The sequence below is a fragment of the Micromys minutus genome (genome assembly GCF_963924665.1).
Source record: "Micromys minutus genome assembly, chromosome: 17".
Taxonomy (NCBI): domain Eukaryota; kingdom Metazoa; phylum Chordata; class Mammalia; order Rodentia; family Muridae; genus Micromys; species Micromys minutus.
In genome coordinates this window covers 1,889,467-1,907,149 of record NC_137952.1, presented here as the reverse complement: position 1 = coordinate 1,907,149, position 17,683 = coordinate 1,889,467, and the positions used below count along the sequence as shown (strand labels likewise).

At 39.7% G+C, this 17,683-nt stretch overlaps 1 protein-coding gene across 4 annotated transcripts in view; it reads right to left on the bottom strand.

Annotated features, from left to right (window-relative positions):
• Nucleotides 1-17,683, bottom strand: part of AMBRA1 (autophagy and beclin 1 regulator 1) — a 181,781-nt gene that overhangs the window by 95,226 nt on the left and 68,872 nt on the right. For 3 of the 4 annotated variants that reach the window (XM_080931693.1, XM_080931695.1, XM_080931696.1), the window contains 2 exons: nt 13,756-13,935; nt 639-719 (listed from right to left, as the gene is read on the bottom strand). In XM_080931693.1, the coding sequence (XP_080787819.1) occupies nt 639-719; nt 13,756-13,935 (261 nt within the window). The remainder of the gene's footprint in view (nt 1-638; nt 720-13,755; nt 13,936-17,683) is intronic. The other variant, XM_080931694.1, reaches the window with a different exon arrangement.

The following is a 17,683-nucleotide window of genomic DNA, read 5'->3' as shown; positions in this document are numbered from 1 at the left end:
ATGCTGGGCATAATGGTTTACAACTACAATCTATAAAGATGGGAGACTAAGGCAGGAGAACTGCAAGTTCAAGGCCAGACTGGGCCCAAAAAGATATGTTATAATGAAATTTAGCTTAAGAGATATCTTATCCCAAAATCCATAGGCTCTATAAGATTTGTCCTTTTATAAATGTACAACTCCTTATTCTAAAGTAAAGCTAGTCAGGAGTGATGCATGCCTTTAATCCCAGTAATCTCAGGCAGAACAGGCACATCTATGAGTTCCGGGCCAGTCTGATCTACATTATAAGTTCCAGACCAACTGGAACTACATAGTGAGACTCTGCCACAGACTTCTACTTTTCAACAGTATGCTCTTGATGCCATTTTTCTATCTCTATGCACCGTGGCTAATAATTTCCCATTAAATTGTTAGACGGCAGGACCAGAAATTAGAGGCTCACCAGGAAAGAGTTCTATATATGGATAATCCAAAGGCCAGAGGTTGCTGTAGCTCAGCGGTGATATGCTTCTCTAGCATGTGCCAAGGTGCTGGGTTCCAGTTCCAGCAGTATAAAGCCAAATTAAATCAAACACACAAAAATAAAACCTAGGCTTTCATCAATGACCCTTCAATGCTTACAACCTAGCTCTTACCTTGGGACAAAGCGTCCAAGTGAAGGTGCAGACATTCGGGCATTTCGAGGAGCTCGGTGCCTAGATCTGTCACCATTGTCCCTGGAGAAAACAGAGAGACTATATATAAGACAGTTACTAAAGCAGAGTTACTCACCTGCAACCAAAACTAAGCATCTGCAAACTAAGGTCCTACACTCAGGAAGAGGAGCCCAAAGTAAGCAGTTACCTATTGGCTAACTTAACTAATTCAGTACCCAAAAGCCAGCTCTGAGTCAATGTGGTTTTTGAACTCTGTAGTATCTGAAAGTGAAGCCATACTTAAACCTTAGAATCTGGAAAGGTTACACAACAATGTTATTCTTCTTTCCTTTAATTTTTGAGACAGAGTCCCTCTCTATAGCCCTGGCTGTCATGGAACTCGCTGTGTAGACCAAGGTGGCCTTGGACTCAGAGATCACCCTGCCTCTCACACTGCATCCGGAGTGCTGAGACTCATGGCATGCACCACCACACCTGGCCCAGGAATACCTTTTTCTTCATTTGATCCCCTTGGCAGAAAGAATGACTGACAGGGAGCTAGAGGTGTAAATCAGTGTCACAGCCCTTGCCTGCCTGGCATACGAGAGGGCTCAGGTTCGTTCCTTAGTATCATGAAAAAGTATAAAAAGGCAAGCAGAAAGAAAGACAGAAATAAGAAAAGTCCTCAGTTCCTTCTTTGAAAAACTGAAAACTGACCATAATGAAAAATATTAGAAAATGTACTCCTAAACAAAGTCATTTGATAAGAAACATTTTATTAACCACCATTTATTAAGTGCTTGCTAAATTCAGTTCACTGTTGTTAATGTCATCCTACTTAAACTCTCTAGCTATTCCATGAGGTGCTATTAGTCTGATTTTACATAAGGAAACTAAAGAATCAGACAGGCAAATCCAAGGTCACAGGCTAGAACGTGGTTGATGATTCAAGGAAGGGCTTTGGATCTTTTCATTGCATTTCACGGTTTCCTGCAGGAAAAGAGGAAAGGAACTTCACATGGTTTAAATTTCCAGCACATCAAAGAAACAATAAGCCAAAGGGCACCGGCTGGACAGAGCAGTTAATTAGCTGCTTAAACAACTCAAGAAATAAATGAACCTCTGGAAGCCTGATTTGGAACATGTGAATTCTCTCTTTGGATTATCTTCAAATCTTTGAGATAATCTTCAAACTAGCCCTAGAACCAACATTAAATACTTTGGCTTTTAAGTGGCCCACTGGGAGCTGTATCAACTAGAAACAAATGCCTTTAAAGGTTTTATGTTAGGTACAATGGACTGCTGAGCATTAAGAGCAATCAATACCAACGCTATTGGAAGCTGATCCATTAGAGGTATGTATTTGGTTCCCCATCTCCCCCCCCAAAAAAAAGATACATTCTTGTTTTGCTAAGATATTGTATTTTGTTTTCTTGAAGATAAGGAAAAAGACATAAGATTATACGGATAGTAAAATGGAAGTTATAATTTATGAGAGATGGGGGATTTGGAAAGACGGTTCACTGGATGAAATGTTTGCCATGTATGCATTAGGAATGGAGTTCAGATCATCATAAATCAACACACACACACACACACACACCCCTACCCGTTTACCCTTCGACAGATGTCTACATACATAACCACATTGGTACATAATACGCATGTATACAAACACATCTGCATATGCACATATACTAAGACATCAGAAGGATATGCATAATAGCAGAAGTATATTCACAAATATGTGCATAAATATAATTATTGCAAAGCTCCTATGCACACAAAGAAGCTGAGTATTAAATAAGATAGCTCTCGGTATTGGTATTTTTCAAATTTATGATTTTGGTTATGACAAGTTAAAGTACCAATTAATTTAAAAGTACAACTAAAGTAACGATAACATTTTGTTATTGTGCATTTATCAAGAATTGTAACCAATTATCATGAAAGGAGTTTAGAAAACATTTTAAAGTTTAAAAATGTGGCATGAAAGAAACAAAGGGAGGACCCCAGGCCTTCAGAAGACTGAAAACAAAGCTAAAAAGCAGCATTACAGGGTAGACTCTATCCCACGGCTCTGGACTGAGCTGTTCTTCCTGGAGATCACCTGTGGAGCTGATACGTGTTCTGGTGAAATGGAAGACTTGTGAATAGCAGCTATGAAGGGCAGGGGAGTGGACAATACTGATGAGGTGCAGCGCTTTTATGCGAGAACATAAAGCCTGGTGAGAAATAAAGATGACAAGTGACAAGGATGAGTGGAGAAAAGTTTGACCCCTACAATCCATATATCACAAACCTCTTTCTGCTATTTTAAAGCCTAAAAGCAGTTATTCTTTCTATTTTAAAAAGGAGGGTGGAGGCTGGAGAGATGGCTCAGTGGTTAAGAGCACTGGGTATTCCCAGCACTGACATGGTAGCTTACAACTGTCAGTGACTCCAGCCCCTGGGAATCTAACAGCCTCACACAGACACGAGTTCAGGCAAAACATGGATCAGTGTTCATAAAGTAAATAACATCTAAAGGAAGGAAAGTAAGAAAAAAATGTTTAGAAACTACTGAAATACGATATATAAAGGAAAATAAGACCAAGTCAGGTATGGTAACACACATATAGTGAGCCCAGTACTCTGGGCTGCATAGTAAGACCCAATCACTAAAAAGAGAGAGACAGAGACAGACAATAGGCACTCTCTCAAATGAATGGCATTATGGAACAACATACAAGTGAGTGAAAGTCTCTATGGTGGTCTTAATCTTAGCATCAGGAGCTGAATAGCATCTCAACACAGTGCCTGGCCTCTGAACTCAGTGTTAGGTCTCTAGCAACAGAGGAAACGACAGGACAGGAACCTGAACTATTAGGAAAATATGAAGCATGGGAAACGCTCAAATGAGAGGTTGTTTGAGGGAGAAAACAGCAGAACAGATAGTAGCATGTTTACTAAACAGGATAAGCCTTGAAAAGAAAAATGCGTCAAGGTAGCATTCATTGATCAGAATGTCCAAAAGCCAAAAACTCAAGGTGGGAAGAATAGCTGATTTTATTGCCTAGAAAGAAGGGAATTTAAAGATGACTGGGGATAAGTGAACAAATTTTGTGCACGGGAGATTTGGGGGAAAGATAATTATAAGAGTTCCAGGAAAAGACCAAAAGAATTGGATGCACTTAAGATATTTTAAGAAGATGAGGAACCTGCCATTCACTTCACTGCTAACACAAGGTCAGCAGAAAGCAAGCTGCAAGAATTAGAAAGCAGTGAAAAAGTCAAAACAGGGCTGAAGATAATGCCAGATGAACAGATCTACAGTTGGCTGACATTAGCGATAGTAGCAAGTGCTAAATACTGGGCTGTAAAATAAAGTAGCCAGCAGACTTTCACAGGAAAGAAAGGAAGAACAAAGTATGCAAATGTGCTAGTCCTGCCTCTACCCAGAAGAGCTACTTTACAGGACACCAGAGAAATCCTCATCAATTTTAACATTCAGAAGCAGCCTTTAAGCCAGCAGGACAGAAACTGGCTGTACTATTAATGGCCTTCTCAGTTGTTGAACTCTATGCATCTTTGATTAACTCTCAGAGGAGTGTTTTGTAGAGGGGAGGGGACTAAAATTGTTTCAAATTATTTTATAACGAAAAATCATCCTTCAAACAAGCTTCCAAGACATGTGTTGAATGAAAGACAAAATATCTCCAGGACAAAAGAGACACACAGACACACAGCAGCAATCTGCTAAATGTCCAGGATTAATAGCCTCAGAGAAAGACCATAATTTAAAGGAATAAAAAAATATCCCTACAGACTGTTGTCTGAGCCCTGACCAGACAGTCAGGTTGTCATTGTTCCTCAGTGATAAACAATTCTGACATGAGCCTTGAGGAGTGAATCTATTGCATTCTTAAAGCTCAAAAGGCCATTGTCTTCACAACAGTACTATTGATTTTGCTAAATATTAAAAAAAAAAAAAACTTGTATAAAACCAAATATCAGAAGGCCTACTTAGCATTCCTGTCTCTGAATGGCGCAGTGATTTTAGTCAAGTCCTTTTCTTACTAGCTGCTATTAGAAACCAAGGTACACAGGAGGTTTCTATTAGAAACCTCTATTTCCAGAGGCTACACTTACAAAGGTCTTAAGTTTTCATCCCAGTTGACATCCTTTGTAAGAAACCTAACAATGTACGCCTCCCGGAACAACAGAGCCTTAATTTTTCTCTAAGGAATGGTAATATGAGATAATTACAATTTACAAATTCTTGTCCTCCCTTCTTCTACCTCCTAATCTCATTTGCCTACATTATGCAAATTTATATTCATATTGTGCATTTTCTGATAAAACAACATATAAATCTAAGTGGTAATATCTTCCTCCTTGTACTTCCTGGCTGTTTACATTCTTCTGTATTTTCAGCCCAGGCACAATCCAGATATATTCTATTTTTCTTTCTTCATTTCTTATTCTCCACTACCCAAAATAAACATTCATAATGTACTTTATTTGTTCAAAAACAGTAGGATTTCTGTAACTGTCAAGCAATGTCACACATTTCTAAGCAACAGGTCATAATTTTTGGTAAAGAAGTAGTATTATATAAGTAGATATTTTGTAAACACACTGAGGTTTGACAAGTAGCAGATCATTTTTTCCCCTCGTTCTCTTCATGAGGTCCCCTTACTTTCTGAGAATTCTCCTTTTCTCTTTGCTGAGTATCAAGGAAAATCTTCTAAGGCAGTTAGCAACAAGAGAGATCCTTAGGGCTAAAAGAAGTACCAGTGTTGTCCAATTTCCTTTGCTATCAGACACTGGGACCTGGGGAACAGGACTTGTTCTCAAACTGGTTCTTCTATATAAGTACACTTGCCAAAGTGGCCACTTTACTAGTACTGTTTAGAGTTTACAGTCTAAAGTAAGCACTGAATAACTGCCCTAATACACACAAATCCAAATTTCCCAGTTAGATGTTCGAAGCTTTCTACAGCAGAGGCTCATCTAAGACTAGAGCCCAGGCAATAGAGCTAGCAAACAATGATAAAAGATTTCAATTTCAAGCAATATAGTTCTAAGGGTCACTCCTTAACTTACAAACACTTCAAAATGGTTTCCAGTAATAGTAATCAAAGACTGAGGAAGTATTCTATTTGGAGAAGTAGATGAGATAGCTGTCTTTTCAAAAGTATCCACAATTAGGCCTCTCAGTCTCAGAAAATATCAAGTAAGCTTGCATAGCAACCTACACTTGTAATGCCCCTACTCAGAAGGCCAAGGCAAGTCAATCATTAGAGCCCAGAAATTCAAGTCCAGTCTGAACAACATGCCCAGTCTTGAAAAACAACAAAAATTTGACACCTAGATAGGAATGATGACAAGTGTGTTTAGTCTCAGCATTCCAGAGGCAGAAACAGGGCGATCCCTGTTAGCACCAGACGAGCCTGATTGACCTATATAATAATTCAAGGTCATCTAAAGCTACAAAATAAAATCCTGGCTTTTGTTTTTAAGAAGAAAATGTAGATTTATGTTAAGATGGCACATGATTGGACAGTGGAGAGGTAGGCAGGGAAAAGGGAGGAAAACAAGAGGTTCAGAGATTGGGGGAGGAGATAAAGATTGAGCTCAAAAGAAGGGTGATTTGGACCCAGGTAAACTTAATTGGCACTAGATAGATATGAATATTTTAAGGGATTCTATAGGTCATTTTATCTCATATAGAAGGGTAGTTTGTATCTTTGTCCATTTGGATGTAATAATATTGTATAGAGGGTTTGTGAATTGAGAATTTAATTATAAAGCTGCATAAAAAGCTAGCAGACCTTGGAGTAAGGTTTGTGCCGGGCAGTAGGGTAAAGAAACACACGGGGATAGAAGCAGCAGGGCAGGCAGAGTGGGAAGGGAATTAGCTCCATACTAAAGGAGCATCATTGGAGTGAGACCGCAGGGGGCCAATAAAGTGATGAATCATCCATTTTAATATTTACTGCAACAAGAAAACACTAAGGACTTTCACAATACTTAAAATATCTTCATTTTTACTAGCCCATTACTACTGAACTGGTTCTTCTACATCAGATGACTTGTCACATTGTATCACCTTAATCAGGGTTGTCCAAGTTAGCTTCCTAAAGCACATGCTTAATAATGGCTGCCTTTAATAAACAAGAGTCTAAATTTTCTGCCAGACATTGCAAGCCCTTCACAGTTCTCAGTTTTCTGATCTTTCTTGTTTCACCAGCACTCCATATAGCTCTAGAAGATCCATTCGGGTTCTGAATAAACCCTGAGTGAAATCTGTCTCTGAGCTTTTACTTGTTATTCCCTTTATCTAGCACATGCTTTCTACACTCATCCTTCTCACAGACTCATCTTTCAAAGTACAGGGGCTGGGGAGACGGCTCAGTGGGTGAGAATTGCTGTGGAAGCCTGGCAACCTGAGTTTAGATCCCCGGAACCCATGTAAAAAACTAGATATAGTGATAGCCTGTATAGAATCCCAGAATACCCCTCTAGGAGATAGGCAGAGACAAAATTCTCAGAAGCTCAAGAATCACCTATGTTGGTCATGCAACAGTGAACAAAACAGAACCAATGCCAGGTATGGTAGAAGATGAAACCCAAGACATGTATGCAATGGGATGCAACTCTTCCCTGCTATGCCAACAACCCACACACACACAATTTAAGACAAACAAAACAAAAGTAATTCAGTCTTCAAAACCAAGCTCAACCCATGGAGTCTCCCATTTCTCCAAAATCTGTTCTCCTTTCATATATTTACTTTGTATTTTATTATTTACATATGTATGAGTGTTTTGACTGCACATATGTATGTGTACTATGTGTGATCATAGAGGCCAGAGAGGCACTGGGTTGCCTGGAACTGGAGTTATAAACAGCTGTGAACTACCATGTGAGTTCTGGGAACTGAGCCAGGATCCCCTGAAAGACCAGCCAGTACTCTGAACTTCTGAACCATCTCTCCAGTCCCTTTTCATATACTTATATAAAAATCTGACCATTTTATTCTATAACTAAAATGTTTTAATGTCACCATCTTAACAGGATGAAGCTCATCTCGAAAGGCACACATGACTCTAAGATCTGCACTTCTATGACTCCCAAGGCTCATCCATTTAGACAGATTTGAACTTTACAGTGACTAATATAGTTACATCTATCAAAAATCAAGAAAAGCCAACTGTCAAAACAACTATGCTTTTCTTGTTTTGTTTTCTCCTAAGTTTAACTACAGAAAGATCCTATTTTTAAGACTGATGCCTGGCTAAGAATGTAACTTAGTGGCCGAACACTTGCCTAGCAGCCTATAAGGAAGAATACTGGGGAATTGTTTGTTTTTGAAACAAGGTTTCTCTATGTATAGCCCTGGCTGTCCTGGAACTCGCTCAATAGACCAGGCTGGTGTCAAACTCACAAAGATCCACCTGCCTCTGCCTTCCAAGTGCTGGTATTAAAGGTGTGCACCACCACCTCCAGCAAGAACAACATCATTATAGTGTGGTTTCTCTTATGCTTCTAAAGTTTGTTTATGAAAGGAAGAAATAAAGACCATTTCAAAATGATACAGACATCTCTCTCTAAAATTTTCATTGCCAAAAACTGCCTTTCTCCTTCTTGGCTATAAGTTACATTTGTTATTAAAGACAAGTCAAGATTTGAAGTAAATGTAGTAGTCTCACTCAGGATCAGCACCTGAGATGAGGAGCATTACTTATCTGGTTTCTAACATACTTCCTTTTTCAAACTTAAACCTCAGTTCTATCAAAGGGATAGGGAGGAATAGTAATTTATAAACTAAAAGTCAACAACTTTTCCCATGTCATGTCCAGCCTTTGGAAATCTCCTCAGTTATACCAAACACAAAATCTGTTAAGAACATCCATGCCACAAGGTGCCTAGCAAGGGGACCAGAACAAGAGAAGTTCAGGCAGTTGAGGCAGTGAATATGCTTATAGTCCCAACATTACATAAACTCCAAAGTCCAAAATTAACCTTGGGAATATATCAAGACCCTGTCTCAAAACCAAAATAGGGGGTAGTGAGTTGGCTCAAGGGTCAAGAATACTTACTGCTCTTGTAGAAGAAAGGCCTGAGTTTAATTCCTAACTAAACTCACAGCTAATCACTTTCTGAAACTCCAATCCAATGCCCTCTTCTGAATAGGCACACATGTGGTACATATATATGTGCAGGTTAAACACTTGTACATATAAAAGAATAAAATAAATATTTTAAAATTATTTATTAAAAAATAATTGGGCATGGTGGTACATACACCTATACTCCCAGCACTCAGGAGGCTGCAGCAGGAAAAACAAAGAGTTACAAGTTAACCTAGGCTATACTAGTGAGACTGTCTAAAAATAATAACAAAGGGGCCATCCAAGACAGGTAGCTTGCCTATCAGACAAGAGGCCTAGATTCAACTCCTACTACTGCTCCCACCCAACCCCTCCAATGAAAGAAAGGAGGGAAAAAAGGAAGAAATAGAGAGGGGGTAGGGGAAAGGAATGGAAAACAGTTCTAATTAACCTGGAGACTCTATCTTAAATGGAAAGACTTAAGATTCTCACTGAGATGTTCCAAGTACAGCCCAGTGTCAAAACCATGAATAAAGAAAGGGTTTATTCTGTTCCATGCTAGCAACAATCCTCAAAAAGCTGAATATAGTTACCAGTGGCTGTATGTGTGGAGGAAGTTATCTGTGGCTGATCTAATCTGAAACATCTCTAGTTCTGGCATTAGCAAGTATAGGATCATATTATTTATCCTTTGCAGGCAAAGCAGCTACCAAAAAAGAGGCAGGAAGGGCAGGGAAATGAGCTGGGAAAGATTCTAGAGTCATAATTAGAATAACAGATAAAAGAAAGAAAGGTACAAGACTAGCTAGAATCTAGGGTCAATGAGATAGCTCAGCATGTAAAAATGTCTGCCACAAAATCCTGGTTTGAGTACCAGATCCCATGATAGAAGGTGATAAAGAAGAAAACTACACCTCCCCCACTCAGCCACTCTCTCTCAACAGGAATTCTCTATGTGTTGGACTTGCTTTGTGGATCAGGCTCGCCTTGAACACAGAGATCTGCCTCTACAACCTAAATGCTGGATTTAAAGATGTGCACCACCACTGCATGTCCCTCCCCTCTCTTTCTAATAATAATTTTAATTAAAAAAATAAGAACTAGCTAGAATTATAAACACACACAGTATTCTTTTGCAAGTCTTAACAACTATTAGGGGAAAGAAAGCACTTTTCTTGTGCTTTTTCTAAGGGCTACCTGTCCTTTATCTAACAAGTCAGTTAAAAATTAAAATAGTAGTTCTGCTATGCTTACATGACAACTACATTCAAGTACGAAGTCTGAGCTCAAACACAGGCAGACAGTAATGTCAATGGGCAGACACACCTTTACCCTGCTTGTGAACATTTTATGCAAAGACAGCTGGCTGGGGACTTCAGAAAAGACCTGCTGACAGCAAGTTTCTGGACATCCTATTTGTACATTTTGATAAACACTGGGATCCTGCCATTTCAATCCTCACTACAGACAGAGATAAATGGCAGAAGATGCTTGCCTAGAAGACAAATCCAGACTACAAAAGAATAGAAAATTTAACCTGACCAATTTCCAAGGATATCCTCTCTGAGATAAATCTAAAAGGCCTATTCCACAACGAGTATATAAAAGAACCCAAATATGATTGTACATTCCTGTTACAAGATTTTAGAGCTGCAGACAATACATCTCTGATATGGTGATATCCTCAGTAAAGAACAACAGATGAGAGTGATTTATTAGCCCTTTTGTTTGGTCAATAAAAGGATTCAACAAAAATTTTAAATCTGTTATTTATACATAAAAAGATAAGCAAATAATCTACATCTGTATGCAAAGTATGAATACATCAGCAATTGCTACATATACATACACAAGGTGGATACTCTGGCTATAAATATAACTTAACAACTATGCTTGTGAACACTATAGTAGCTGATACCTTTTGATGATAAAAGAGAACCAAAGAAGACATAATCTATTTCCTAGGGACTTTGCATCTGGACAGCAAAATAAATCTATGACTTAGAAACAGGGAGAACAGAGAGGATGATATGAAGCCTTACAGGTAGGACTGTGATGTGCTCAGAAGATACAGAAACCCAATAGGACAGTGTCTCTTAATGATGTCCATTTAGGCAGATTCCAGATCACAAAAACCTTATCTGTTTCTCTGTACTAAAGTAAATATAACTTATGACTATATAAAATCTCTCTCAACTCCTGCCCCCCACACTTTTCTGAGAGTTGGAGATATGGCTCAGCAATTAAAGACACTTATTGCTCTTCCAGAGGACCAAGGTTCAGTTCTAAGCACCCATTCACATGGAAACTCACAACTGTCTGTAACTCCAGTTCGAGGAGACCTGATGCTCTTTGTGGAATCTCTGTGGGCACCAGGCACCATGATGGTTCACAGATATACATGCAGGCAAAACATCCACACAATAAGTTAAAAATTATTTAAAAAATAATATCCTGAGCTAGATGATGGTGGCAGCACAGGCCTTTAATCCCAGCACTCAGATGGCAGAGACAGGTAGATGATCTCTGAATTTGAGGCCAGCCTGGTCTACAGATCAAGTTCTAGGACAGCCAGGAATACATAGAAAAACCTGTCCCAAAAAACAAGGAAGTAAGGAAGGAAGGAAGGAAGGAAAGAAGGAAGGAAGGATGGATTAAATAACACCAAAGCTAAGGAATAGGATTATGACAAATAGCTTAGAACAGGCTGCTACAGTCCCTAGTTTCTGTACCTCCCCTAAACATTAGAGATGAAAAGGAGCATCTACAACCAGTACTCAGCTTATAGGATGAAAAGGAGGACAGAGAAGATAGAAAAAAACAGATAGTAAGTCAGTATCTACTCACGTTAAGGTAACTGATTCATAGCTGCTATCAAAAGCAAGATTATAGTTTGAACCAAAACCATCTTCTTCCAAAAGGCAAACATTTGGAGAAGTAGGTACATATAGGTAGGGTATTAGGGAGGTTAGCCCATGGCTAATAAAGACCTAGGAAAAAACTGGTAAGCTGATGAAGGAAAGGTAAAGAAGGCAATGTAAAACGAGGTCATGCTGAAGCCCAGGGAGATTATGAGAGCACAGGTGGGTTGGGGAACACACACAGAAGGCAGTCTGACAGAGGAAAATCGAGGGGGAAGGAAGGGGAGAGAGAGGGGGTGGCAGCAGAAGAAAGGGAAGGTAAAATGAGAACAGAACATTTAAAACTAATCCAGAACTCCATTGTGAAGGACAAGTCACGAGGCAGAGTACAGCTGAAAGGTATGAGCCTCACATCATACCACTGGTTAAGAGGCAATTTCATCTTCTAAGCATACATAGAAAGAGGCAAGGCAAGCCTGAGTCCAGAGTCCTAGAAGCACTACAGAACAACTGAACTAAAGTTACTTAGGTTTTTCAGCAGTACTACAATGGCAGCAACATCGTGTGTGTGTGTGTGTGTGTGTGTGTGTGTGTGTGTCTTGTCTCTCTCTCTTCCTCTCTCTCTCCCCTCCCCCTTTCCACTCCTCTTCCATCACCCCCAACTGTGTTTATATGTTTGCAGTGCTAAGGAATCCAACACTGGACCTCACATGCCAAGCAAGTGAATTATAACTCAACCCTATTGGCATGTATGTTTAAACTCTTTCCTTAAAAGGACCCTTGTGCTAGAAAAATTACTACATCTCCAGTATAAAGTATATCATTATAGACATCTATAGGCTCCCTTCACTTTTGGTATCTTACCCAGGAAGACAGACAGAGAAAAGGGAGTGCTGAGGGTCAGAGAGGTGCTGGGCTCTTCTTCAGTGATTACTGACAGGACTGGCACACTCCTGCTCCATCTGCTTCATGCTAAACCTGTATTTGTTGAACATTAAGATCTTTTCCAGACCACTGTATGTTCTTCCTTTTGCTTCTCAGGATTCAAATGTTCATGTGTTTACCATAAGCATCAGGAAGGCAAGCTGGCACAAAGGTTATTCCATTTTACTTTGGTTCTTTCTGGCAAAGAGATCAAATATATCCTATAGCTCTATTGCAAGACAGCTTGTGGAGAACTGTCCATGCAGCTGACAAGAAGAAAATGGGTAGGGATATGTAAGAACCCTTAAGATCCCAGATCTACCAAGGCATGTCAAGAAGGGCAGAGGAGACTGTAATATTCTAATAAAGTCATCAAAAGGGGGAAGGGGATGCTTCTTCTTTTTTCTTTTGCATGTTAAAAAATGACAAAATACAAAATCAAAACAAAAGCCAAATGTCTAATTTGATACAAGCTAGGAAAACTCAATTTCAGGCTGAGAGCATGGCAAATGGCCAGCAGGTCAGGAAGAGACTGGTGAGAGGTGAGAGTCAGCAGTGGGCTGGAAAGCATGGGCTCTGGAGCTGGGGCTGGTCCTGCTCTTCAGCCTCGTCCTCACTTCACTCAACAACAGAGGAAAAGAAAGGAAAAAGAAGAGAAGGTAGTGGAGGAAGAGGAGATGCTGCATCTTCCTCCATCGGCCGCAGCTGTCACTGGCATTAAAGAGTCACTCAAGCCAGTTTCTTAATCTGACAGGTAGGGTCAGAAACAGGAAGGCTAAGTTGAGGGAAGAGAGTCAGATCTCAAGGAATCAGTTTACTCAAGGATATCTAATACTTATAATGAAATCTAATTGTCACCTCTACTCTGGTTAAGAGAATAAGCACCAAACTGCCTGCTTCTTTTGTCCTGTGAAAATAGCCCAAGAAAAGCAATTCCACCACACACGCCACCAAGGAGATGCACATGTGGCCAGAAGAGCAGCAGCCATCCTTCTCCACTCCAACCTGTCTCTTCACGAAGGCTCTGCTCAATCAGCAGCACAACCACCAGAGATGGGAGTGCTCCAGGCACTTGAAGCCCTTTGGTCCTCATCCCAGCTTGCTATTTACAAATAATAACTTAAGAGTTGGAGGCAAGAATGCTCACCACTGCTACAAAAATAGTGGCCAACTCAGAAGAACTCTCAGTCTGGGAGGAGGAGGAAGAAGAAAGCAAACTGAGAACATACTTACTCAAAGTCCTCAAATTCCAAGTCGGTTCCCTCTACTGATGGACCCTGGTTGTCTGAGGAAGAAGAGGAGGTGGAAGAACGAAGCCGATTCTGTTGGTAGCGCATGGAGCGCTGGCGAATACTGTCTCTCCTTGAGAGATACTGGATCATCCTCTGGGCGTAGTATGCAGCAGGAGATAATCTGAGAGAGACAGAGATGGACAAACACAAACTAGCACTAATGTGGGGAATGCTGTGAAAGATAGACAAAGCCAATTTTCCCATGGCATCTCCCTGCTGAGATAGCTCTGGATATGTGAAAACTGTAGACCATTTAACTCACCAGGAGGTTTGTGTGCAGAATGTGAGCCAGCCCACCCCACTGCTTCTGCTCTGTGATAAGGCAGACAGGCCATGTCACCATCAGTCATCTTCTGATCAACAGTGGCCCCTTCCCAAGAGGATTAGCACTGGGCCTTTCTTCTTTCTCAGGCTCTTATAGAACCTGGCTTAGCTTCTAAGGGTGTCCTTAAATAGCTTCCTTGTTCAGCGTCCATACACAAAGTTTAAGAAATAAAAAAGACCTTAGTAATCAAGTCTGGACATTTTATAGATGAGAAAACAGGGCAAAAGATGATTTAACACTTAGATGATTAACAGAGCTACCCAGAGTATCCACCCGCTCTACCAGGACTTCTTTCTTCAGCAAACAAAACACAGTCCCAGTTTCCACCTAGCTCCTTAGGGTCTCTTTGAAACAGGCATCTTCTCACTCCCTCACATATAATCATCGGTATTTGTGCATGGAAAATAAATCAGGATAAATAAATCAGGCTAGGGATTGAGAGTCACTTTGTACGTGGGAGGATAAAAAATCTAATAGGAAAAGAATTTCCAATTTGTAGAATTAGAGAAATAGAGAATACATCTCCTTTGCTAGGGTTTCAATAAACTATCAGTCTGGACTCCAGTTGAAAGGACACGTCTTAGCTCTCTGACAATTTCTAACATAATTCTACACATTCCTTCCCCTTCTTAAGGTTTCCTTCCATCTTTCCAACACTGTTCTGTAATTGGAGGCCATAAACTGAAAACAACAGAAAACGTCTTATATAATAATGTTAAGAGATTGCTAAGCCAAGCTGTAAGACTTTAAAGAACTCACAGTGATGACTGTATCACACAGAAATACATAAGAACATAAATGAATGATATATAAATTACAGGAGAAAGCTCATTTGAACACTGTCACCAGTAGAAATTCTTGAAACAACCCAGAAACACACCAACAGATTAACTAAATTATTTCCACACAAAGAAACACCAGGAAGCAATTAAACAGAATAAACTGGCTGGGCACAGTGACACAAGCTTATACTCTCCGCACTATGGAACTAGAGGCAGGTGGGTCAGGAGTTCAAGGTTCAGCCACTCAAGTTTGCATCTAGCTTGAGCTATATGAGACCCTCTCTCAACATTTTAAGATGTATGTATGTGTAACAATTATCCTCATTTACTCATAAGGCAACTCTTCTAAAAGAAAATTTTAAAGTAGAGAAAGGGTTAGTGATAAATATATACTGATATATACTTCTGTATTTAAGGGGAAAAAAAACAAGTCATAAACCTAGTGTTAAAAACATGGGAGATTTTTACATTTTCATAATGTTTGGATAGTGACAAGGGAAGGTGTGTTTTGTCTTATTGAGAATACTTAAAAACTGACTTAGAATAGTTGTATCTAAATGAAAGACAAGTATTTATTCTTCGGCACACTCGTGGGACTGTAATCTCAGCTACTCAAGAGGATGAAGGACTACAGCTAGGAGACTTGCAAATTTGAGGTCAGTTGGGCAACTTATAGTAGTAACAGAGGCACCCCCAAAACAGCAACATCTTGCAGTTCCACTTCCAGTAACTCTGATACTTTGTTCTCAGGAGTTCTACCTTCCAAGGCTAAGAGAGGGCTTGTAGTCAATTGCAATAGGACGTGAGGCTGTCCTTAAAGCTGTCCTGTGGGCCAGTCATCAAATAGAATTCTCAAGGCGCTGGCTAGTAATCATTGAACTCAAAAGTTTATGTGTTAAAATAATGTGCTACATTGAGCACACAGACTCCAGATTACCTTTGTACAGTAGGTGGGCAAGGACATGCAGAAGCAAAAACCTAGACCAAAATAATCAGACAACACTAACTATTTTCCAAAAGGTTCAACTCATGGTGCTTTCATTACTCATTTGGACACCTGCTGCCAAGCATTCAACCACTAAACACCAAACTTTGGGCAGAAGTCAGTGTCTCCATGTTGTTCTTATTGTTACCTAACATATTAAAATCTTCCAGCAGAAATTAAACATGGATTAAACTAAAAGAAATCAGACTAGAGGAGAAAATATGTAACAGGAAAGAATTTAAGAGAACTGATGTGGAAGAGAACATAAGTGCACCCATTTCTCAGCTACGGATGACCAGAAAATAGAAAAATAGACTGTTGCTGATAATGGGTTAGAAATAGTGTTGTTGCTATGATACTAAATACAAACTACCCTTTTGTGTAGAGACTTAACTACAGCATCATTGCATAACCCCTAGTAGTTTAATTACATTATAGGAATTTCTTAAACTGTAAAACTATGTTACCAGTAGTTAAAATAAATAAAGGAAGAGAGAGTACTGACAAAGTTGTGCCCTCTTATGTATCCAGGAGGAAAGGAAGGTTTCTGCATGCTTTAGAAAATGTCTCACAAGCTTTCCCTATCCATATGATATAGGACACAACTAAGAGGACAGTTAACACGTGAGGAGATGGTAACAAATACCCTCCTACTGAGGAGCTGCAGGACCATCAAACAACCAAGAAGTGTCCAAGTGAAAATCTTAAGTATTTAAGAAGCCTTTCAATAGCAAAGAAATCAGAGTAGAAATAATAACAGATTGCATGAAAGGACAGTATCTGTAATCTCCACATTCTGAGGTGGAGGCAGATACATCACAGGTTTGAGACCAGCCTCCACTAGCTACACAGTGAGCTAGAGCAGTTCAGGCTATACATTTGGGCCAGTCTCAGACACAAATCATTAAAGTTTCCCAGTAGAAAATTTCTGAGGATGAGATTCCTACTGCTGTCTGAAACTCACTATGTAGATCAAGCTGGCCTCAAATTCAGAGATCTACCTACCTCTGCTTCCCAAGTGCTGAAGTTAAAGGTGTGTACTACCACAGCAGGCTTGAAAAGAAACTTTATGGCAGAAAGTTGTATTGACTATTTTATGGTTCTTGAAAATGTGAAACTTCCCCTTCCCTTTTTAAAGACTTATATGTTTTCCCAACACAATTCGAAACTAATATTAAGGTCCCTTTTTCAATCACCATCTGAATTGCCTGTTTTTAAAGTCCCCATCTCTATTGTCTGGATCCTTGGATTTGCTACTTCTGGGATATGGGAAACACAACACCACTGCCATCTTGGCGAGAATGTGCGCTGCTGCAACAAGATTGTGGCAACAAACCACTGACTAGCTCTGGAGCCAAGATGGCCTATAAAGATGTTTCCAGGTGAACAGGAAAGTCTTAAATCTCATTTCATTTTATCTGGACTATACTTCCTTTTCTTTTTTTAAGATTTATTTATTTTAAGTGAGTATACTGTCACTGTCTTCAGACACACCAGAAGAAGGCATCAGATCCCATTACAGATGGTTGTGAGCCACCATGCGGTTGCTGGGATTTGAACTCAGGACCTCTGGAAGAGCAGCCAGTGCTCTTAACCACTGAGCCATCTCTCCAGCCCCTTGCCTATACTTCTGAATTGCCTAATCTACCACTGTAAATTATCCTTTTCCTTATACCATTTTCTCATATTATTTAAATAGTAAAGTCAGCTTTTCAGATCTAAAAAAAAGTCTTCAAATTCAGAGATGACAATCATAGGAAGCTGCACTTTACTGATG